At 42.8% G+C, this 25,911-nt stretch overlaps 1 protein-coding gene across 1 annotated transcript; it reads left to right on the top strand.

The window, feature by feature from the left end:
- The first annotated feature begins 409 nt into the window (after nt 1-409).
- On the top strand, nt 410-7,502 carry LOC306919614 (tripartite motif-containing protein 16-like). Its single transcript, XM_079532372.1, has 7 exons — nt 410-725; nt 2,411-2,788; nt 3,581-3,676; nt 3,991-4,224; nt 5,059-5,218; nt 6,476-6,529; nt 6,687-7,502. The coding sequence occupies exons 1-7, from the start codon at nt 480-482 to the stop codon at nt 7,205-7,207; spliced, it is 1,689 nt and encodes a 562-aa protein (XP_079388498.1). The 5' UTR covers nt 410-479; the 3' UTR covers nt 7,208-7,502.
- The last annotated feature ends 18,409 nt before the right edge of the window (nt 7,503-25,911 follow it).

The raw sequence follows: 25,911 nt of genomic DNA on the forward strand, positions 1-25,911 counted from the left end.
CCCTCCCTCCTCTCTCTCTCTCTCTCTCTCTCTCTCTCTCTCTCTCTCTCTCTCTCTCTCTCTGAATACAAGGCTGTGACAACAATGACACTGTATGAGAGACAACACTAAAACCTGACATGACAATAACACCAGGATAGACTAGGGGACTAACATGAGCAGATAACTAATGAAGAAGGTGACATAGCCTATGTAATGCAATATGTAATCATTAGAATAATTATGTTTCATGTTTTTCCTGGGAAATACATATTTAAAAAATAATGGCAGCGTCACCAGGCTTCCTTGCTGAACCTGTCTGTGAACTTATCTGTGCTACACATTCATTCACTGTCTCTTTAAAACCAAGTGCTGCTATCTGCAAATACCCAGGAAGCCACACCCTCTTAGCCAGTTCTCTTCAGAAGAAACGAAACTCATATCAGAGCTGTTGTGTGTTGTGTTGTGTTGTGTCGTGTGTTTTTATTCTCTCACTGTGAATGTGTTTTGTCAGTGAAATGTCAGAACAACAACAGGGATGTGAGCTGGACCAGGACCAGTTATGCTGTCCTATCTGTCTGGACATTCTGAAGGAACCAGTGACTCTAAACTGTGGACACAGTTTCTGTAGCAGCTGTATCAAGGGTTACTGGGACCATGAGGACACTGGAGTCTACTGCTGTCCCCATTGCAGAGAGAGCTTCAGTCCTAGACCTGTTTTGAGGAAAAACACATTGCTGGCTGAGGTAAGATGACCTTACAAGATACAATTAACTATACATGAAACTACATGTTCTGCCACAGCAGTTCTACTATATGCACATGCTGTAGGCTATATGGTTATTTGTTCACATTGTATGTTTGTGTTGATAATGATATAGGCTACATTGTTTGTCCATTAAGAATAACTATTTATTATGTGTTAGGTTCTCAAAGTGGGGCCTGGGGACCCCCAGAGGTCCATGAGGCGGTTAAAGGGGGTCCATAAAAAGAGTTTATAGAGCATCACAGTCTGTTTAACCACTGTAAACCTACAGTATACATCAGCTATTTGAACATTGCAGATCTACAAGCTCACAATGCATCTAAACATGATGTGCAATATTGTGTCCCTGGCACTGTGGCACAACATATTTTCAGATGGGAGGGGAGTCTGTGGACAAATGCATATTCATTTGAGAACCACTGGTTTAAACAGATGCTAGGTATAAGGTTTGATGGTATTCTAGTACTTTATTCTGTCATTTTGTTGACTAGGGTAATTTACTCTGATCTTTGACTTTGTTAGTCACTGGTTAATCATTAAGCCTTTTGTAGGGGTGAAAAAGAATGATCTGGGCCTACATCGTAATGCCGTCTGAAACTCCTCCCTTCTGAAGATGGCAACCAATACGTGTACTAGAGAAATGATCAACTCCTCCCAAAGCAGGCCAGGCACACCCGAAAGACAACCACAATAATGCACGTGTCCCACATGTGAGAACACATGCACGCGCACTGTGATTCACTAGTACACAGTGAGGGATCTCTCATACACAGCTAGGGAGAGGCGATCACTCATCTGTCTACAACCAAATGAGTTCGAGGCCACAAGCATACATTCTCAAGAAGTGCACAGATTATTAAAACACAGATCATCAAGTGTTTGGGACAAAGCCCAGAGCCAGATGGGCAACATGAGACATGTTTGTTTCCCAGCCATTGTGCACCACAGAGTTGCCAGAGATGTACCACAAGGTTGCCAGATATGAAAATCACGGTCACAAAATAATGAAAAATGACCAAGAAGAATGGGTACAATTTATTAATAAAGTTCAAGGCAAGATGTGGTTCAGAATGCTATAAAAGCTCTGAGAAAGAGCTCGGGGCTCCTTTTTGGTAGTGCGACCGGAGGCTGCATCTCTTCATTTTCTGTAAATTAATTGCTTTTCAATATACTCTACTAAGCTAACCTGATATATCGTTTAGAACCGAGTTATTTGATTCCGTATACCTGACTGTTCCTGTCTATTCAGTTTAGGCAAGTTCTAGTCCTAGTGGTTAAGAATGTCTGCTCACATTGTAGGCTACATTTTTAAAAAGGAAACTCTAACTTTATGAAATGCAAAGTTCAGAACAAGATAATTAGATGTTAAGATAATGTTGTGGGTGCCTGCTGGCCAAGTGGTGCAGGTGCATGCCACACATACTGTAGGCTCTGGCCTGGCAGTGTGTTGCGTGTTTGAGTCCCATTCATGACGATCTTTGCTGCGTGTCTCTCCCCTTCTCTCTCTCCCTCTTTCATGTCTATGTTGACTTGACTATCAATAAAGGCAGAAAAGCCAAATAAAATAAATAAGATAATGTTACAATGCGTTTATCACCATGAAGCTCAAAATGGCTGTGTTGTATTTCTCCTCAGTGAGTGAGCTCTCCTTCTCTTTACTTCCAGCTGGTGATGAAGCTGAGCAGTACAGCAGCTCAGCAGTCTCCTGTTGCCTCCGCTGCTCCGCTGTACGCCGGTCCAGCAGACGTGGCCTGTGATTTCTGCACCGGAGCCAGACGTCGGAAAGCTCTCATGTCTTGTCTGGCGTGTCTGGCCTCTTACTGTGAGACTCACCTCCAGCCTCACTACAATGTTCCTGTGTTGAAGAAGCACAAGCTGGTCCCAGCCACCGACAAACTGCAGGAGAAGATGTGCTCCAGTCATGACAAGCTGATGGAGTTGTTCTGTCGCACAGACCAACAGTCTATCTGCTATCTGTGCACCGTGGAAGAACACAAGGGCCATGACACGGTGTCAGCTGCTGCAGAGAAGGCAGAGAAACAGGTAGCACCACCATCACTTGAAGATGGATCATGTTTTAAAGATGGAAGCAAGACTAAATATAGTTTTAATATCTGTCAGAGACATTAAAAAGCACACATCACAAATGCTTTCTAAAACAGTAGTTAATTCTCAAACTTTTCCGTGCCAACGACCCCCAAATTCAGATATATTTCGCCACGGACCCCCATCTGAAAATGTTTTGGGCGAGGGACCCCCAGAAAAGAAAGTAAATATCAAAAATCAAAACAAAATATTTTTAGAAATGTTAAAATGTAGCAGATTAACAAGCTCGCAGCAGGGCACAAAGCTGTGAGCTTGTAGATCTGCTTGAGAACCACTTGTTCCAAACCACTGTTCTAAAACAGAGTTTTCTAAAAGATGTATGTTATAAAATCTAAAATGGCACAGATGCTTTCCCGGTTTTAATTATAGGATGAAGTACACTAATTTTGGACCCAATTAAAAAACAGAATCATATTTCACGTCCATTAATCTTGCCCTTCAAAAGTGTATTTTGGAGAAGTTACAAAATTAATAGTCATTGGTCCGACAACGACGACCTACCTCAAAACCTAACCATATCTGCAAGCACAGAGCAGCGCATGTTCGCCAACCTTAATCCGGTCGTTTTTCGCATGTCAGACTATTGACATGTCGGAAAAGCGTACGCACCCTGTTTTACCCTGTATCCTGTATGAGTTCCCTCTCTCCTGATTGGATAGAATTGGTGTCCCGACATGAAAAAGTCCACAATGTTTCCAACCAAACTGTCTCTCTTCCTGCTTCTTGCAGAAACAGCTGGTGACAAGTCAGGAGGAAGTCCAGCAGAAGATCCAGGAGAAAAAGAAGGAGCTGAAAGACCTGAGACAGGTCTTGGAGGGCCTGAACGTGAGTGGTTCTCAAAACTCTTTAATGTCAAGGACCCTAAAATGAGATTTATTATATTATATCTGCTGACCGGACCCCCATTTCAAAGTATTTTGTTCCAGGGACCTCCAGAAGCAAAGATTTAAGTTCAAAATGTTTGCTTTACAAATATATTCAAAGATTTACAGACATTTTCAAGATTGTTTCGAAAATAGCAGATCTACAAGCTCATATTGCGGCACCAAGTGACATGATATGAACTTGAAATCATTGTGCGTGTGCTCGTGTGCGTGTGCGTGTGCTCATGTGTGCGTGTGTGTGTGCGTGCTAAGCAGAGGTCTGCAGATGCAGCAGTGGAGGCCAGTGACAGGATCTTCAGTGAGATGAAGGTCTCCATTGAGAGAAGACGTGGTGAGCTCAAACAACTGATCAGAGATCAGCAGCAGAATGCAGTGGCTCAGACTGCGGCTCTCCTGAGACAGCAGGAACAGACCCTGGATCAGCTGGAGAGGAGACATGCTGAGCTGGAGGAGCTGTCCAACACCGATGACATCATCACATTCATTCAGGTTCCACACGTGGCTTTTTGACACTTTGGTTTTGAAAGAACAAATCGGCTTCATATTTCATCCCATTCCATCAAGTGATTACATTACGTTGTAATTTGATTTATTACATTATAGTAGATTACTTGACATGGCATAACATGACATTATTCATGCTGGTAGTTAATAATAATAATAATAATATAGTTCTAGTATACAGTAATTATTACATAATCACAATAGTTTTAGATAATCACAATAAGTGCATAATTGTTTCCATTTAAAAAAAATGTACAAACATTTTCCAAAACTAGCAGACCTAAACGATCAGCATAAAGAAAGAAAAAACAGGTGTGCTTCCTCTGGAGACTGTCCTTTGTTTAAGGCAGTGGGAGCTCAGCTTTAAAATAACTTATAACTCATAAACCAACTAAATGGAAAAACCAGCACCCCAAAATAAAAGATGCAAGACTGATGCAATTTCTCATGTTTATTTGAGAACGCTGACGCATTTCGGCAGAGCCTTCTTCATCACGTTTTAGTCTTCTCTGAAGAAGGCTCTGCCGAAACGTGTCGGCGTTCTCAAATAAACATGAGAAATTGCATCTGAGCCAGTCTTGCGTCTTTTATTTTCCATTTAGTTGCTAAATGATCAGCATGTGAGCTTATTTCCACTATTGTGTGTGCGTGCGTGCGTGCGTGCGTGCGTGCGTGCGTGCGCATACAATCCGTACATTAAGTAACTGGTTGAACAACAAGGACATCAGCTCAACTCTACAATATTGTGATCAATGCACTGATCTATTGATCATCCCTGTCTAAAGTGGTTTACTGGTCTCTCTGCTTGTCTCTCTCCAGAGTTTCCAGTCTCTCTCCAGTTCCACTGGATCTCCAGTCTCACCCAGTGTGGTCGTCTGTCATCTGAGGTCCTTCACAGATGTGACTGATGTCGTGTCTGGTCTGAGAGACCAACTAGACAACCTCCTGACGACAACTTGGCCACAGATATCAAACCGAGGTGAGATTTAAAAGTGTTTATTGTTTTTCATAGTAAACATGGATGGATGAAGCCAGAAGGAAACTGGAGATGTTTGAACTAGAAACAGACCGATGGTACACAGTAGGCTGTCTGTCAGATTGGACAGTAAAATAAGAATTAAGCAAGAATATTACTCAAAGGAGAGATGAGATTGAAATGGGTTTATAGTGTTTCTAAGCACCCTCTACTGCACAGTACATTTCTAAGGGTTGAATGGATTTTATAAAGGTGGAAGTATGTCTATAGAGCGTCGCAGAAATAGTTCCCCATTCATTTTCCCCATAGACATTTCAAAAAGTATTTATTTAAAAACCTTAAAAGCCTCGTACAAAGCTAACAGCCAAGTTGACATATAAGGACAATAAACACATATTTTTGGGACGAACAAATAATTAGAAAGAAGAAAAACAACAAAAAAAGTGTTGTACCCTGCCCTTTTTTCGTCTTTCTAATGTTGATGATTTGTCAACTGGGCTGTTGGCTTTGTCCGAGGCTTTAAAGGTCTTTAACCCATTTTGGGGTGGGAACCCCTTTTGGTGTTTTAACTATGGAAAAATAGCAGATCTTCAAGCTCATAGCGTGGCAGCGAACTTGTAGGTCTGCTATTTTTGAAAATTTGTGAAAATGTGCCTCAAATCTTTGAATATATATTATTACAGACTTACAGAGTGAACATTTTAACTCATATCTTTGCTTCTGTGGGGTCCCTGGAAGAACATATTTTCAGATGGGGGGGCGGAGGCATATTACATATAATTTGTGGGGTTCTTGACATGAAATATTGAGCACCACTGATACAGAAACATAAGGTTTTTCAGAAAACTGTCAGGATTTTGAAGACATTTTTGAAATTTCGACGTCAGGCCTAAATGGGTTAAATAAATACTTTTTGAAACGTCTATGGGGAAAATGAATGGGGAATTATTTCCTGGTGTCCTCGCAGGAGCGGGACTGTGCTGTGTTACCTGTGTTTCATATCACCCAGTACATTATATAAATGCACCATCTATTATTATTATTATTATTATTATTGTTGTTATTATTATATTTTTGTTATTTAATGATCTTCAGGAGTTCTCTCTCCTGATTGGTTGAAAGTTGTAAACCACCTGAAAATGTATTTTCTGTTTACTAAAGCAATGATTACTATCGAGCTATAATAGCTTTAACTTTTTGGACCTTCAGTTGAATCCATCCTTCAGAATGATGACGTTTACTGTTTTCTTGTGTCTCCAGTGTGTGCAGTTGATGATCCAGCGGAGCCTCAGACCAGAAAGGACTTCTTACAATGTGAGTCCATGTTGATGTTGTTTCTGAACGTTGACGTTTCAACCTGAAATGTTATTTGAAGCTCAGTCTAATAATGAGTTTGATCTGAGAGAATATTAACTCTAAACACAATGAGGTTCATGAGGTTTGGATTTTCTTTTGTCGTGTGTTCTCACAGATTCCTGTCCTCTGTCTCTGGACATCAACACAATAAACAGAGATCTCTCCCTGTCAGAGGAGAAGAGGAAGGTGACTAGAACACGACAACAACAACCTTACCCTGATAATGCAGAGAGATTTGTTCAGTACAGTCAGGTGTTGTGTACAGAGGGTCTGTCTGAACGTCGTTACTGGGAAGTAGAGAGGAGTGTTAGAGGGGCTGCTATAGCAGTCTGTTATAAAGACACCAACAGACGAGCCTGGTTTGGAGGCGATGATAAATCCTGGTCTTTAGAGTGCCATAGTGACGGCTGCTGGTTCAGACACAACAGTGTTGAGACTAAAGTGTCAGGGCCTGTCTCCTCCAGAGTCGGGGTGTATCTGGACCACAAGGCAGGCACTCTGTCCTTCTACAGTGTTTCTGACACAATGACCCTCCTCCACACAGTTCAAACCACGTTCACACAACCTCTCTATCCAGGGATAGGGCTTTGGGCCTGGGACTATGGAGATACAGCAGAGCTGTGTAAGACATGGTAGACATGTTAAGAATACTGATGAGGATGTTCAGTTGAACACTTTGTTTTCTTCATTTAGACTGTAGTTGTTCCCTTCTAGATGAAGCATGTGTTAGAATGATGTGTCACCATCATGATCAATAAACCCATTGATTGTGTTCTGCTCATTGCATTTCTTTGCAGATCAATCGTTATTCAGTATGTCTGTTATCTTGTTCATGTCACTACAGAGCCTCTGTCAGGCTGTGGAGCCTTTTATGCCTCATTGTGAGCTTGTAGATCGGATATATTCAAATGTATATACAGTAGGGCTGAAGTGGTTAATGTATGGTTTGTAATAATAATCTAAATCTACAAAGTAATTAGTAGTAATTCAAGTTTTCAAATAATTGTAGTGCAGTAAAAGTAAGTAAAGTTTGTGGGGTCTCCAGTTCAAATGTGAATAATGTGGTGCGCTGCAGCTGGTGATTTCAGTGGTCCTCAGGTGTAATTACTCCTCAATGTCTAAATTGAATTAAAGAGTTAATCAAAAACTATTGATTTTGTCGCTTATGAAAATATAATTTAACAAGGTGAACAATGTTTGTTTGTTTTTGGAGATTTTTCAAAAATAGCAGATCTACAAGCTCGTAGCGCGGCACCCGGTGCCGCGCTATGAGCTTGTAGATCTGCTATTTTTCAATAGCAGATCTACCAAAAGGGGTTCCCGCCCAAAGGCATTTCTATCTCTGTGACCCCCAATTTATATTGTAAAATTAATGTAAATTTAACTCAGAGAGCGGGTCCATTTGGTTCCATTTGTACACTCCATTTGTACACTCCAGACCCATATAGGGGTCCATTTGGTTCCATTTGTACACTCTCAGAGTTCCAGACCCATAAGGGTCCATTTGGTTCCATTTGTACACTCTCAGAGTTCCAGACCCATATAGGGGTCCATTTGGTTCCATTTGTACACTCTCAGAGTTCCAGACCCATAAGGGTCCATTTGGTTCCATTTGTACACTCTCAGAGTTCCAGACCCATAGGGGTCCATTTGGTTCCATTTGTACACTCTCAGAGTTCCAGACCCATAGGGGTCCATTTGGTTCCATTTGTACACTCTCAGAGTTCCAGGCCCATAAGGGTCCATTTGGTTCCATTTGTACACTCTCAGAGTTCCAGACCCATAAGGGTCCATTTGGTTCCATTTGTACACTCTCAGAGTTCCAGACCCATAAGGGTCCATTTGGTTCCATTTGTACACTCTCAGAGTTCCAGACCCATAAGGGTCCATTTGGTTCCATTTGTACACTCTCAGAGTTCCAGACCCATAAGGGTCCATTTGGTTCCATTTGTACACTCTCAGAGTTCCAGACCCATAAGGGTCCATTTGGTTCCTAGCTATCATTTAGCTGGGGACCCCCTGGATCTCCCTCAAGGACCCCTGGGGGTCCCCGGACCCCACTTTGGGAACCACTGCTGTAGCTCACAGTGGTTCCCAAACCTTTCAGGACGAGACCCAAAAGGGAAATTAGATCTACAAGATCTACAAGATCACAACGCGTCGCTTTGCGCCACGTTGTGAGCTTGTAGATCGGCTATTTTCACTACTTCTTACTATGTGTTTTCTAGTTGAAGGGATTTCTTAGATTTTGCGTTTATTTCTTCATTAGTTCATGAATATTTTAGCTTTTTTGAAAATACAATTTAAGTAATAATAATTAATAAACTAAATGTATAGGAAACACAAACTAAAGGGAGCCATAAAAATATGTCTGACTCGACCGAGTGTCTGTTGAAACAGTGCAGACTGTTATTAACCCATTCAGGACGGGAACCCCTTTTGGTGTTTTAAGGCATTATGTTATACTTTAGCTATTTGAAAAATAGCAGCTCTACAAGCTCGTAGCGCGGCACAGAGTGCCGCGCTACGAGCTTGTAGAGCTGCTATTTTTCAAATAGTGGAATGTGGTTGAGAAGGCATTTTTTAATGGGCTGGCTCACCAAAGGTTCTGCTGTTGGCAACGATGGCTGTAGGCTTTCATTTCCACTCTTTCCAAATAGAAAGAAAACACAATGCTTTTTTTTGATTGATTGATTGAAGTATTTATACTAACAGTTTGCAGAATTACAGTACATTTCAAGCACAACTCAATACAAAATCTTAACTGTAAGTGGACGACACCATAAAGCATTACACTTGTTTACAAGAGGGTCCACCATGTTCAATTAATTTAGAGATGAACAAAATACATGACTATATAGTCAAAACCAGGAAATCATCATAAATGAGGTTAATATGGGAAAAAAACATATGCTGTACAGTGAGGGGGAAAAAGGGGTGGGGGGGATTCAGATTTTACGGGGGCCAGTTTCGAATTGCAGCCCTGTAGGTGCCCTTTGAGAGGGTTTTGAATGAGTCAAGGGATTCACATGTCTTAATGACAGTTGGTAGCTTTATATAATATTTGTAGTATCATCCATCTATTGATTATTGTTTACATAGCTGACATGTTGAATTGAGCCACTATACTTCTCAGCTAATATAATAGCTGTATTACAAACAAGACTATTCCATTCTGCCAAGTATTATCCCTGTTACATCACGCCAGTACACTTGGACCATTATATGGGTTTACACTGCCCTCTAGCGGCCCAAAAGACCAATGACCAGTTGAGTGCCTACTGCACAGGAGTATTATAAAGAAAAGAAAGTCGAGGGATGAACATAAGTCAAGTATATTAACACTAAACATAATTCATGAGAAGCGAGAGTTCTCTGCATAAAGGTTTTCTTTCACAGAAAACTAAGTCAAGTGTTCTCAAGTCAAACTGGTCCAGGTGTGACTTGGGATTTTGAGACAACCACACGTTATTGAAAATCACACCTGTGTGAAGTGAGTGGTGCAACTCTGTGTGGGGGTCTCCGGGCCTATGTGCCTAAGTGACTGAGTGATATGTCAATCACTCATGCATGTCATCAATATTAAGCCCATATATGGAGATCCCTATTGGCCAGCAACTCTACGTCTCACCTAAAAACCTCAAACCCTTAGATCTCCATATATGGAGCTGACCTCTTCTGACATTCCATAATGTTCTTCATCCATCCTTCCTCTTCGATGTCTCCCTTTTGACTTATACCTGTCCATTTAAACTCTAGACGGGTCTGCCCAAAAGTTATTAGTGCAGCCGGCGAAAACTAGAGTTCTCATCAGGCCCGAAAATGAAGGCCCGGCCCTACCTGGGCCCTCATCAAACCCTGTACACTCAAGAGAATGTCCCCGCTACCACCCTTAGATTTCCATATGCTGTATGGAGCTGACCTCTTCTGACATTCCATATGTTGATGTGACCTCATCAAACCCTGTACACTCAAGACATGCTCCTTATATGGGAAGTACAGAATTCATTCCATGTTGGCCAGTATGAGATGATGCATGATGATGTATGATGATAAGAGCTGATAATTACGCTAAATATGACGTAAATTAAACATCAAAACATTAAACAACAGGCCCGGAAATGAAGGCCCGGCCCTACGTGGGCCCTCATCAAACCCTGTACATTCAATACACTACACCCGCTGCCAACCTTAGATCTCCATATATGGAGCTGACCTGTTCTGACATTCCATATCTTGATCTGACCTCATCACACCCTGCATGTACACCATATATGGCCAGTACACTCAGGCGTCTTACTGGTATTACTATAGGTAGGCCTACTAAAGGTAATAATATTACATTAAAAGTTACTTTAGTTATACTTTCCAATACTGGTAATAATCCCATCCATTATTTATGTTTTATATCATGTTACGGCCGCAGGCCTATAGTCTGTCTGGGTCTGGGCCGTGTGTGTAGGTGCTGCCAGACTATCTAAAGAGCCGCGCACGTTCTCGGCTGTGCGCAGCTTCTTTTTCCGGGTTTTTAGACAGCTGGTGGATGGAAATTAAGCTCCACCTCCGCGGACGACTTGCGCGACGGCCAGATTCCCGGAAACGCTCTCCTCCGCGCAAGACATCCGCGGAGGTGGAGCTTAATTTCCAGCGCAAGACGTGCGCGGCTGTCGGCCGTTTTGCGGGTTTGTACAGTACAGTACAGTACAGTACAGTACAGTACAGTACAGTACAGTACAGTACAGTACAGTACAGTACCACTCACTTCAAACGGGTCTGATTTTTTGTTACACCATCACTAAACACCGGTATATTTTAGCCAATGTAAAATATTCCATAACAAATATTTCTCACCCAAATATATTGAAGTACAGCAAATACATAGCACCTTGAGGTACTCTTCTTCTACCTTCTATGATGTCACTGAGCATCATGAAGGTACTGAAAGACCCACCCACCCCAGACATCAGCAACATTATGATGTCACTGAGCATCATGAAGGTACTGAAAGACCCACCCACCTCAGACATCAGCAACATTATGATGTCACTGAGCATGAAATGAAATGAAATGATTACTATATTTACCCAGGGTATCTGGGCTAAGCTCAAGAACTTGTTTCCAGCCAGGCCCTGCTCATAGAACACATTTCATCGTAGTGGTTCAATGCCTTGTTCAAGGGCACTTCAGCGGTGGTAATTTTAACGTGTCGGACCGCTGATTCGAACTGGCGACCTTCCGGTATCAAGACCACCTCCGCTATCCGTTCGGCCACCGCTGCCACTAAGGTACTGAAGGTACTGAAAGACCCGCCCACCTCAGACATCAGCAACATTATGATGTCACTGAGCATCATGAAGGTACTGAAAGACCCGCCCACCTCAGACATCAGCAACATCATGATGTCACTGAGCATCATGAAGGTACTGAAAGACCCGCCCACCTCAGACATCAGCAACATCATGATGTCACTGAGCATCATGAAGGTACTGAAAGACCTGCCCACCTCAGACATCAGCAAAAGTATGAAAATGGCAAAAATATAATCACCCGGGTGAAAATCACCCATGTTTAGTGTTCTAGGGTTAATACCGTATGTTAGTGGATGAATAATCATGCCTGGAGTGAAAGTTGGAGGCATTTCTTTCATGTCAGGTCTCAGATTAACTCCAACCCTAACCCCATATAAAACATATGCGTTATTATTGGGTCATTATTGTTGTTTTGTCGTCGTCGTCCCCCGTCCCCCTTCTCTGTCTTCTCATCTGCTTTCAGACATGCATTATATTACGGAAGTTTTCCCGACTTATATAGGCTAAAGGCCCGGCTATACGAACAGTGTCACGGGGCAGCCCGTGCCCTACACACATACACGCCCAAATCAAAGACATGTGTATGTATGTGACATTTTAAAGTAAACACACACAAGGGCTGAAAGGGTTTTAATTGACACTGTGTGGAAGTTAAGTTATTCGTGGGTCACCTACAGTATAGCTGTCTCTCCTCTGCAGTGCTGGCCTGTTGAACATACCAGCCTTTATAAGAGTCAGACAAAACCAGACATTCCACCACACTACGTCTGGGACAACTGTGCAAGCTATAGCAGGTCACCTGAGGACACGGCCAGTCCCATATATACGCATGTAACATACAGTATACCTCAGCACATCACTGCAGCTCAAACAATGCAATTATTGACCAACCTCACCCCTGCCCCCACTCTCTCTCTTCTCCCTCTCTCTCTCACGTACACATTGACGCAACACACACACATGACCACAACTGTACCACTGTGAAAGTAAGGGAGAAAACAAACACGTGTTTCTTTTTCTTTTTTTGGTTACATCACTATTGTGGCTGACTCATTGGAACAGGAAGTAGTCTTCTGAGTGTAGGGATTTATGAGGCTAAACTATTACATTTTATGCTTACTAGGCTATACAATACATAATATTAGTGTTCCTAAACAAGGAGTTATTTCAGACAGCCTTTAGTGACGGTTTTCTATTCTTAAAAGATTACATTAAAACATATTGTATTGTTATTGTTCTTATTATTCTTATGCAGTAAGGGAATAAAGCATTATAGTGTAGCAAAATACGTCATTATATGATGCGTTAGTGTGCAAATAGTCAATAAAAACTATTTGTTATGCCCTCCGTCTCTCAACAAGAGAAAGTTGGCTGCTTTGCATTCCTCACCATTGTCACGGTCTGTGTGTGTGTGTGTGTGTGTGTGTGTGTGTGTGCGTGCGTGCGTGTGTATCATTGTCTTTAATCTGTCTGTGCTGTAACTGGACTGTTACCATGGCATTGGGGAAGGTGAAAAACATAAACAGGATGTCATGTCATAAATCACCCAGGCCTAGCTGCCACCAGAATATCACCCAGTTCAACTCCAACCCCATGCAGTTCAAACCCCTTTGATCCGGTTGGATATTTCGGAGCACTCGAGTTACAGTCCACACCATGGGGTGGGAAACTTTGAATATGGAGGGCCACTATATTTCCACATTCACTCCAGAGGGCCACATTGCATATATTGTTGCAGCAAAAATAGCAGATCTACAAGCTCAAAACGCGTCACGGTTTGAGCCTGTAGATCTGCTATTGTTTTTGCTATATTTGAATTGAAATCCAGATTTATTTTTCTTCATATATATATTTTTTAGATTGGAATCCTGAAAAGTTACATTTTTTATTTAATTTCAAATGCATTTAGTTATACTTATGGTAACTTTATGAACTCAAATGCTGTCACTTTTCTAGCAATTTGTTCTATGCATTTCTCCATCTGTCTGTATTTGTGTCCCTTGTTTAAAGTGCTTTATGAGAGCTTTATGTATTTACATATGTGACACTCCACCTGCTATAACAGACGGCACTTAAGTAATACATACAGTACAGTACAATACAGTAGCACAATGTCTGAGTCATTCCATGGACACTCCCACTCACCCCATTCATAATAACACTCCTCTCCACAACCACTTTCTATTGATTGATTGATTGATTGAAGAATTTATTAACAGTTTGCAGAATTACAGTACATTTCAAGCACAAACTCAATACAAAGGCTGTTAACTGTGAGTGGACGACCCAATTAAGCATTACACTTGTTTCCAATAGGGTCCACCATGTTCAAATCATCAAAACATTTAGAGACGTACAAATAGACACTTCTATAGACAGAACAGGAATTCATCATAAAGGAGGTAAAAAGGGAAAAGAAACATATACAGTGAGGGGGAAAAAAGGGGTGGGCGGGATTCACGTTCAGCTCCGTTAATTTGTTTGTTTTCCTTGGAGGAGCGTTGGGTCCCCAAGTCGGCTCCGTGACAGAACACACGCTTCCCTTCCTCTCTCCTCTCTCTCTCCAGTATATGAAACATGTAGATTCATAGCACCTAATCATGTATTTTCTCATTGATTATAGTTTGCATCTATAAAGCTGTTTAAAATGTGATTTTCTGTCTCTTCTTCAAATACTGTACTGACCTTTGGGAGGGAACACAAAAATAAATAAGAGGACAGTAGCAACTCTAGAAATCAGAGAAGCTTAAACCATGTAGACCTGTAGAAATGTATACTTAATATGTTAATGATTAATGCATTTGAATCAATGGAAACTAGCACGTTCAAGATGTTGGGTGTGACATACATTATACAGTACTGTACATGGGATAGCTGCAATTCAGCAAGACGCAAAGAAGTGGCTGCTATGACGTATGCTGTACACATTTTCCACCATCGTGCGTGTATGCGTGAGTCTCTCATCCTCATACTCTCTGTCTGTCTCTCTCCATCAATGACCTTGTTTTTCGATTTGATTTTTATTTTTAAAAAAAAAATAATGAAAGGACCAAGCATTCCTGAAAGGAATTGGTCCTTTTTTGAAACTGCAATTTATTTTCTTCCGCCAAAAATAGCAGTTCTGGCTGAACCGTGCAGTCGGTTTTCGCGAAATTTGGAGATGGGGGGAGGGCCATGCCAAACGGTGAGGATGCGAAGCCCACAACCATTGGCCAAAGGGTGGCGCTATATTGACAATGCAAACTTTGACCAGGCATAGCTCATGAACCGTTTGACCGTCGGCAATGAAACCTCGACACACATATGCGTCTCCTCATGCCGAACAAGTGCTGTTACTTTTGACCTCTGACCTCTAGATCACCCGCCATTTTGAATTATATGAAAATCAATTAAAATGCATCTCCCAGGATCTTTGATCAAAATGCACGAAAACTTCTACACGTGAACTTTGGACCTATACGGACATGGGAAAGTATAGTACGTTTTTTTAAGTGAACAAAATGAAGGTTTTATGAGCCAATGAAAATTGCCGTTTTGTGAAATGTTGTCTTTACTTTGTTCTGTTGTAGTGCCTGTGGCTTTGCTGACCTCTGCTGGTCTAAAGTATCCTGACTCCGCCAGATGGGGCAGCAGAGAGTACACTGGGTTCCCCCCTGCTCCCATCTGGGAACTCTCAGGCAGACTTGATGCTCCGGCCACAAAACGGCCTGGCCAATCAGCAGCAGCTAGAGGCGGGATCAAGGCATTCACAGTGCTGCATTGATCCCGCCTCTAGCTGCTGCTGATTGGCCAGGCCGTTTTGTGCCCGGGCATCAAGTCTGCCTGAGAGTTCCCAGATGGGAGCAGGAGGGGGGAACCCAGTGTACTCTCTGCTGCCCCATCTGGCGGAGTCAGGTTAGGTCTAAAGTGCCTCACCTGTCAATCACCTGAGAGATCTGGCTACCACACCCTTAGTCAGCTGTTCTTGATTAGTTGCAGGCTATATAAGTGGACCTGTGGCCAGCAGCTCATTGTCTCCCAAACACCCAAACTGAAAGTGTTCCCTTTTTGTTGCTGTTATTAGTTAAGTTTCAGATGGGCTGGTCGTAAGTATTCTTGTACATCAGTCCCTGTTTTGCAATGCAGGATTTTAAATAAATGTGTAATATCTTTGTAAACTTTTGATCTGACTTTGTGTCCTTTTATGTTAGCCCTTGGTTGAGCCAAGTTTAAAGGGCCGTAACAATGCTAGAAACTGATTTGTTTAGTGAGAAACATGTATAAAGAACTTGATCCTGATCAAATCAGGTTCTTTACTCATGAATTGATAGATTATTTGATGTTGTACAACAGTGATTTTGAAACGAGGACTGATTTGGACACCTGGCCTTTCAGTTCAGGTTTTTTGTGTCCTGAAAGGATTCCCTTGCATGGATGGTTCTGGTACCGGATGGTACCCAGACCTGGCGAGCCGACCCGGCACTCTGAACCCCCCCCCCCCCCTTCACCCACAATCTGGTTCTCCAAATTGGAGAAAGAGACTGCTTTCCCTGAATTGAATAGGAACTGAACTAGGACTTTTCAATTCAACAACTTAAAGTGGGCCCCATTTGTTTGTTTTTCATGAATGTTCAAAGCTGTTTATTTTCTGTGAAGTTTAATAATAATGTTTCAGTTAACCTTTAATCCCTGTTTCCGACTCATTTCATTGGTTTTCACTCACTCATTGAGCTCCTCGTCTGAATCTGGTACATTTTCTGATTTATATGCAGTCAATTAATGTATCTTTACCCACCTTTATCATTAACATTACAGAATACATTACATTACATTACAAAATACATTGCATTTCAAAAATACATTACAAAATACACTGATGCTAAAAGACAACAGTATCACAGTGTAACAAAAGTGCCTATATATATATATAGTCCTCTACTCACTCATCCGCACACACTCACGCACACACAGGCACAGCATATGCCTGCCCACAGACAGATACAGCACATTCACCTATCTATAGTGGACTATGCATGGTCCACTATAGTTGTTGACACTCCGTTCATAGGACTGACCTCAGAGACACCATCCATAGGCCTGGACAGAAGATAGAGTGACAAGGAGGGCGGTTAATAATGGAAAGGAGATATAGGAGTAGTAGAAGTGTAGAACTACCATTTGCAAAAACAAATGTTGAGGTAAATGACATCATGAATTCTTGTTGTTGTTTTGTTGTTTTATATACTGCAATCATGTTTGCTGGATATTCTATATCTCTTGTACAATGTTTCATTGTGATTTACATTACAGGTAGAGGCCTCGTATAAGCCCCTTGGGCTTTTTTTGCCTCAGCCTAGCACTTTACCCTTCGTTCACTGTGTTGTTTTTTTATACTGTGCTGAATAAATAAATAAAACAAATACAAATAAATACAATTCCAACATGAAACTTTCTGTACCTGTCCTTGGTGTCAGCTGGATTTGCACGTCTGCAGAATTTGCGTCCAAACCCCAGAATGCGTCGTCTCTTCTTATAAAGAAAGACACTGACACTGACGATGATGAAGATGCCGAGGACGATGAGAAGGACACCCCACAAGGGAACCTGTGCCCCTGAGAGATACAATGCCAGATGAAGAGGAGGGAAGAGAGAAGTGACAGATGAAGATCAGAGCTTCCGTCATCCTTACAGCTCCATGGTCAACTGTTGTTACAACTCAATAATCAATAGCTTTTATAGATCAGTGATTTTTACCACTCAATGAAGAAATATGATACACATGCAGTTACTGAAACACGCACGCACGCACGCACGCACGCACGCACGCACGCACGCACGCACGCACCTTAGAGTATGTATGAATAGAGACGGCACCTGGAGGAAACCCTGAGGCGCAATGGACATAGTGGCCGAATTTGGTATTGCAGCGTGGGCCAAACACATGAACGCGCTGGTCCGTTGACTATCATTGCGCACGTTCATGATGACACGTGAACGCGGTTTCAGTGCAATGGCAGCGCGTTCATGAGTTTGGCCCAATCAATCCCAGAATGCACTCTGTTCCTACAAGGAAGGAGGAGTGAAATCGCCTCATGCGCTTTTGAGCAACTTAATGCAAGTGGATGGGAGGAGAACTCGGGTGACGTCTCTATTCATATATACTCTAAGGCACGCACGCACGCACGCACGCACGCACGCACGCACGCACGCACGCACGCACGCACGCACGCACGCACGCACGCACGCACGCACACCATATATTTTGATAAACATTACAAATCTCTTACGTCAAACTGCTCCTGTTTTGCAGCGTAAGAAAAAGGGTAAAAAGTAAATGTTCTCCACAGAGATTAGCAAAGGCGTGAATGCAAGTTGTCACTATAGTAGTAAATAGCAGCAAGTTGTCAGAACTATAGTAGTAAAGAGCAGCAAGTTGTCAGTACTATAGTAGTAAATAGCAGCAGGTTGTCAGTACTATAGTAGTAAATAGCAGCAAGTTGTCAGACTATAGTAGTAAATAGCAGCAAGTTGTCAGTACTATAGTAGTAAATAGCAGCAAGTTGTCAGACTATAGTAGTAAATAGCAGCAAGTTGTCACTATAGTAGTAAATAGCAGCAAGTTGTCAGAACTATAGTAGTAAATAGCAGCAAGTTGTCAGAACTATAGTAGTAAATAGCAGCAGGTTGTCAGTACTATAGTAGTAAATAGCAGCAGGTTGTCAGTACTATAGTAGTAAATAGCAGCAAGTTGTCAGTACTATAGTAGTAAATAGCAGCAAGTTGTCAGAACTATAGTAGTAAATAGCAGCAAGTTGTCAGAACTATAGTAGTAAATAGCAGCAAGTTGTCAGTACTATAGTAGTAAATAGCAGCAGGTTGTCAGTACTATAGTAGTAAATAGCAGCAGGTTGTCAGTACTATAGTAGTAAATAGCAGCAGGTTGTCAGAACTATAGTAGTAAATAGCAGCAGGTTGTCAGTACTATAGTAGTAAATAGCAGCAGGTTGTCAGTACTATAGTAGTAAATAGCAGCAAGTTGTCAGTACTATAGTAGTAAATAGCAGCAGGTTGTCAGAACTATAGTAGTAAATAGCAGCAAGTTGTCAGTACTATAGTAGTAAATAGCAGCAGGTTGTCAGAACTATAGTAGTAAATAGCAGCAGGCAAACTTATTTGTGCAGCACAAAGGCAATTAAATGATGCTTTATATAAAAGTATGAAGATCTTACACAGTGTGTTAAGAGAGTGCAAAAAAAAAAAAACTGTATTTAAACAAAAGCAAAAACGACAGGTCTTTAGCTCTGAAAGAACTGTAGCAGTAGTGTTGGTCAACGCTGTCACAAATGTGACCAAAGGTCAAACGGTGACTTGAATGGGGGGTCGACTAAGGCACATGTTGACTTGAATGGGGGGTCGACTAAGGCACATGTTGACTTGAATGGGGGGTCGACTAAGGCACATGTTGACTTGAATGGGGGGTCGACTAAGGCACATGTTGACTTGAATGGGGGGTCGACTAAGGCACATGTTGACTTTTGGGGAATATGAGTTACGACGATTCTGTCCCTATCGATTCGGGACATAACTCGAGTGGTGCTCAGTCGGTTCAAGCACAACACTCAGCACGGCGACTTGCTCGGCAGTGCCTCCCGTGGCTCAAGTCAACTTGAGACAGCGCACCTCCGTCGTTTTAAATGTTTTTTTTAGCGGACCGTCTTGGGTCTGAGAACTGCACTTAGCCTTCACCGTTTGACCAGAAGGGTACCCCCTTCAAGTCACCGTTTGATGTTTGGTCAAGAATACGACACAATAATACGACGATATGACTTTTGGGGAGTGAGACGGTGTTTCAACGATAGTAATATTAGTATTAGTAGTAGTAACTGTGATAGTAGTAGTAGAAGGCCTAGACAGTAGGTTACTATATAAACTAGTAGTCCATCTAGTCTAGATTGTACAATAATTCATCTTTGCACTCACCCGTTTCGTCAACAGGTCGCCGGTCTTGAGGTTCCTTCAGGTCTGTAAAATACAATAACATTTGTGTTATTTTCATTGTGTGACTTTGCTTTGTGATTCTCGTCTATGTTTGCCACATGCATTTCAAGTTCAACTTCCATCCACGCTCCCTTCCAGGTTCTGCGCTTGGGATCACCTTGGTCCATTTTTCCTTGAATTATGATTCTTATTATTATTTTTTGCCCTAAACGTATTAGTTATAGTATTTCTTGTTTTATATGAGTATACGTAGCTGCAAATATCGGACAGATTCGACTTGAGCACATGACCATAGAGATACTGTGTAACGATTTGTGAGATTTTTGGACAGAATCTGGAGGAGTAATATCAAAAAATGTGTTTTACAAGAGTCGGCCTCCTGGTGGCGCTATAAAAGGCAGATGCGGAAAATGCAGGTCAAAGGTTTATCCTTGGCCTCTAGGGAGTGTGCATGGAACGTTTCACGCAGATCGGTGCAGTTCTAGGTAAAAAATGTGAAAAGCTGCCTCATGGTGGCGCTATAACAGGCCATTCTGGAAAATGTGGGGCAGAGGTTCATCGTTGGCATCCAGGGAGTGTGTGTGCAAAGTTTGGCATCGGCCAGGTTAACGGTGCCGGAGATTAGCTGTTCACAGACGGACAGAAGGACGGAAGGACGGACACACACACACACACACACACACACACGGACGGAGTGCAAAACATACTCTCTCCCCATGCCTTCGGCCTGGTGGAGACAATCATGGATGGATATTACGAGACACCATATAGTGAAATAATATTGATGTCAGGACCAGTGCTGTTTTGGTCGCTACACGGGACACCACATCAATCCAGCAGTCATGTTTCATGTGCGCGTGCAAGGTACGGTGCGCGCACGTGCATGCTAGAATGCGCCCCCTAGATTCACGAGCCAATAAGCAGTAAGTACCCAAATGGATACTTTGCATAACAGGTTCGTGGCTACAGTACTGCTGCTGTGGTGATTCTGTCTGCTCTGCACGCAACGAGAATGCCTCCACCAAAGAAGAAGAGAATTCAATTACATTTAAAACACCCCGCTCACCATTACATGTGTAGTGTGTTGGCATTCTTTCTTTCTATTATAGCCTACACCTTTTTCAGCTCCTATAATTCAAGACATTCCTTGAGGAGATTTCCAAAGGATATAAAGACTAACTAAGCTAAAAACCAGTAGCTAATTTCCTATACAAACATGTTTCCTATTACTATTTATACAGCCGTAAACCTAATAAAAAATGTATATTTCTAAAACTGGTCTCCTCACGAGCTGACTCTCATACTATATGGGTGCGTTCGGATATAGACACTGAGTGCACTGGTGTCAAAATGATACAAACCAATACGTGAGTGCGATCCCAGTGCTCATACGAACGCACCTTATATCAGCTGTTGTGTGCGCATGCACACATGTACATGTGACGTCATTAAAATACTGTTCCCCCGAAAAAGATACAAATAAATCACCATTACACCACCGGTCAGGACAGAAGTACGAGTACAACTACTACCGTAGTCTACTCTACAGGTACTACTGATGTATTACTGGTACTACTGCTTAAATTACTGCTGGTACTACTGCTTAAATTACTGCTGGTACCACTGCGTGTATTACCAGGTATACTCACCTCCAGGGACACTGGGTTCAAAGAGGGTTGGACATGTGGGCTCTGTAATGACACAAGGGTAAAACTTCATTAATAAGCAGCACAATCTATCTACCTGCCTTTACTGTTTCTAAGTATTACTGCCGGTACTGTTACTATTAGTATAACCTATTACTACCACTGCTGCACACAGTGCGTCAAAATTGCATCACCAGTCTGATGAGTCATTTTTACCAAACTTTAAAATGCGTGTGAATCTGGCAATTTGCTTTCTTCCGTACAGATGGGTTTACGGAAGTGCAAGGATATATGAAGAAGGAACAGCCCCATTCTAGACCATAAGGTCATGCAATGCATTGATATCAGTGACGGACCAAGAACGTGTCGGCTGTCTCCTTCTTTGTAGTTAGTAGGCTAATAAAATAAAATAAAATAAAATAAAATAAAATAAAATAAAATAAAATAAAATAAAATAAAATAAAATAAAATAAAATAAAATAAAATAAAATAAAATAAAATAAAATAAAATAACATTCAGAAAGTCCTAGTTATTTATCCCTGCTCCACCCAAGCGCTAACCTTATCACAGTGGGTTGTCATTTCCGTCCCTTTCCCTACTTTTCACTCAAACGTTTAGACCAAACTTTTTCATATCAAGGACCCCCAAATTGACACTAATTAGCCCGCGGACCCCCGTTTGAAAAGATATGCCAGGGACCCCCACATAAGAGAAATATTTACACAGTGATTCTCAACCCGTTTAATTTTAAAGGACCCCCAGTTTAAAATGTAAAAAGAACCACCGCTCATCCGCTGAAGAAACTTCAGTGAGGTGCTGGAGCCACAAAGGGAACATGAGAAAAATAAAATCTGCACACAATCAATGTGTCCCCCAGTTTGACATGCATTAGTCTACGGACCCCCCATGTAATGGCATTTCTATCTCTGAGACGCCAATGTATATTGTAAAATCAATGTTAATTTAACTCTGAGAGTGTACAAATGGAACCAACCCGTTAGGGTCCATTTGGTTCCATTTGTACACTCTCAGAGTTACACACCCATTAGGGTCCATTTGGTTCCAAACTATCATTTAGCTGGGGACCCCCTGGAGCTCCCTCAAGGACCACTGGGAGTCCCCGGACCCCACTTTGGGAACCACTGGACTTTAGACTCACCGGCATTGAAGCTGTCAATGGCTTCAGTGAGTGCTTCCATGCCCAGCTTGAGTCTCTCAGCCATGTTGCAAACCACATGGACAATGTTGTCCCCAGACGAGCAGGGCACACAGCGAGACGGGCCAGGGGGGCGCGTGTCGGAACACCCCACGATGTCAGATGGCCGTCCTCTCCACAGGGAGCCGTTACTCTCCAAGTCGTTGAAGACGTGGGTCAGATTCACCGCGTTGGGGTCGGTGGTACTGTAGCAACTGAGAGGCATCTGTGTATAAGAGAGAGGTTTAGTTCATTATTAATGTGTTAATAATGTCTTTAATGCTTTTCATTTGAAATACTGCACAGAACGTACAGTATAGCAACAACCACATTATGACATTCTGTAGAGACTAATATACTCTTTTTTGTGTGTGTATTATATAGCCTACTGTTTTTTTTACTTTGTGTGTGTGTGTGTGTGTGCGCGTGCGTGCGTGTGCGTTTGTGTGGGGGGGAGGGGGGCATGTCCATGGTGTGCACATGACTCGTACACGTCAATAATTAAGACATCCTCCTCCACTAGCCTAAGATTTCACCCGATTTTTCGATTCTGACGTCTGCTCTCTAGACTCGAAAAATACCTCTACGAGAGTCTAAAACTTAGGCTACTCCTCCTCCCTCCATCCTCCTCCAACTAAACTTAGGCTACTCCTCCACCCTCCACCCTACTCCACCTAAACTTAGGCTACTCCTCCACCCTCCACTATCACCCTCCATCATCCTCCAACTAAACTTAGGCTACTCCTCCACCCTCCATCCTACTCCACCTAAACTTAGGCTACTCCTCCACCCTCCATCCTACTCCACCTAAACTTAGGCTACTCCTCCACCCTCCACTATCACCCTCCATCATCCTCCAACTAAACTTAGGCTACTCCTCCACCCTCCATCCTACTCCACCTAAACTTAGGCTACTCCTCCACCCTCCATCCTACTCCACCTAAACTTAGGCTACTCCTCCACCCTCCATCCTACTCCACCTAAACTTAGGCTACTCCTCCTCCCTCCATCCTCCTCCAACTAAACTTAGGCTACTCCTCCTCCCTCCATCCTCCTCCAACTAAACTTAGGCTACTCCTCCACCCTCCACTATCACCCTCCATCATCCTCCAACTAAACTTAGGCTACTCCTCCACCCTCCATCCTACTCCACCTAAACTTAGGCTACTCCTCCACCCTCCTCCAACTAAACTTAGGCTACTCCTCCTCCCTCCACTGTCACCCTCCATCCTCCTCCAACTAAACTTAGGCTACTCCTCCACCCTCCACTGTCACCCTCCATCCTCCTCCAACTAAACTTAGGCTACTCCTCCACCCTCCACTGTCACCCTCCATCCTCCTCCAACTAAACTTAGGCTACTCCTCCATCCTCCTCCAACTAAACTTAGGCTACTCCTCCTCCCTCCACTGTCACCCTCCATCCTCCTCCAACTCGGCAAGCGATCATGTGCAGCAAACTGTTCTTCCAAGCACTTCTTCGAAGACACACAATTAAGCACTCTATGACTATATATACAATAACTGCTTTTGTACATTTACTCAAGTACGTTTTTAATTCTGGACTTTTACTTTTTCCACCACTATATTGGCCACAACGCACGTACACTTGTCAGTTGTGTAGACATGCATGTGTGCGGCGCTTAGAGTATACTCTAAGGTGCGGCGTGATGATGGCTGACGGTGACCGACATGTGTAACTGTCTGTAAACTATCATGGAATACCACGGCGGCATGACATGACGACACTGATTCAATATACCGGTATGCGCGGCGCGCCAGCTAGCTAGAAGGGATCCTCAAAGTCAGCATGTGCCTCATGTGTTGAACCGTGCAGACGGTCTCGTTTACTGTATATTTATTTTGTTATGATATGCAATAACCTCGCCATAATGATCACATGCACAACTCTGGCGGCCGCGTCCATGAACGGCCGAACACAATATAGCCTACATTTAATAACAATCTCTATATAACAAACGGATGAAAGTGAACTAAACTATTAATAACGCACCTTCTTTGACGAATAGTGACTCGTTCCTTCTTCACCGGCCGGGAAATACCGGTAAAAAGATGCACCACTATGCAGCCACAGCCAGTTAACCCGCCCACCTCTCTCTCCCTCTCTCCAGACAAGAAGCTCTGCCTCTCTCTCTCTCTCTCTCTCTCTGCTCTCTCTCCCTCTCTCCAGACAGAGAGCCTACTGAAGCTCTGCCTCTCTCTCTCTCTCTCTCTCTCTCTCTCTCTCTCTCTCTGCTCTCTCTCCCTCTCTCCAGACAGAGAGCCTACTGAAGCTCTGCCTCTCTCTCTCCCTCTCTCTCTCTCTCTTTCTCCCTCTCTGCTCTCTCTCTCTCTCCCTCTTTCCCTCTCTTTCTCCCTCTCTGCTCTCTCTCCCTCTCTCCAGACAGAGAGCCTTCTGAAGCTCTGCCTCTCTCTCTCTCTCTCTCTCTCTCGCTCTCTCTCTGCCCTCTCTCTCTCTCTGTGTCTCCCTCTCTCTCTCTCTCTGCTCTCTCTCCCTCTCTCCAGACAGAGAGCCTTCTGAAGCTCTGCCTCTCTCTCTCTCTCTCTCTCTCTCCCCCCCCCCCCCCCTCTCTCTCTCTCTCTCTCTCTCTCCACCACCTTGTTGATTGTATCAATGATAGAGAATAAATACACCTGGATTACTATTACACTTTGTTGTTGTGAGAGATGCATTTCAGCTGAGACAGAACATCCCTAACAGTTTCTAAGTCATTTACAGTTTTGTGCTTGTGGCTTATGAAGGACAAAGCATGACAAAACTGCTTTCAAGTAGGCCTACTTGTAGTTTTTACTTACACTAGCTGTTACTTGCACAAATGCAGAAGTGTGGTAGGCTATGTTTAACTTTATTGGAATTCTAAATTTCAGTATTACAATTAGACCCGTTTATAACTGTGTGTGTGTGTGTGTGTGTGTGTGTGTGTGTGTGTGTGTGTGTGTGTGTGTGTGTGTGTCCACTTTCTAATGCTTCCCTTTCTCCCCTAGGCCTAGCCCTAGGCTACGCCCTATCTCTCCACTTCCTGAGTCCTGACGGAGATGAACTTCAACCTGCATTAGCTTCTTAGAGAGGGAGCTATCAGCAACAGCCAACAGGGGTGTCATTTTAAGGCGCCCCTCACCAACCTTAATCCGGTCGTCTTAACGCACCCCTCACCAACCTTAATCCGGTCGTCTTAATGCACCCCTCACCAACC

Source organism: Electrona antarctica, assembly GCF_951216825.1.
Source record: "Electrona antarctica genome assembly, contig: scaffold_203, whole genome shotgun sequence".
NCBI lineage: Eukaryota > Metazoa > Chordata > Actinopteri > Myctophiformes > Myctophidae > Electrona > Electrona antarctica.

What these genes read in the sequence shown, in the direction of transcription:
- LOC306919614 (XM_079532372.1), top strand. Translation starts at nt 480, where the DNA reads ATGTGTTTTGTCAGTGAAATGTCAGAACAACAACAGGGATGTGAGCTG. An exon ending in AAAACACATTGCTGGCTGAG is followed by an intron (nt 726 to 2,410) that starts GTAAGATGACCT and finishes CTTTACTTCCAG; the next exon opens with CTGGTGATGAAGCTGAGCAG. An exon ending in GCCACAGATATCAAACCGAG is followed by an intron (nt 5,219 to 6,475) that starts GTGAGATTTAAA and finishes TTGTGTCTCCAG; the next exon opens with TGTGTGCAGTTGATGATCCA.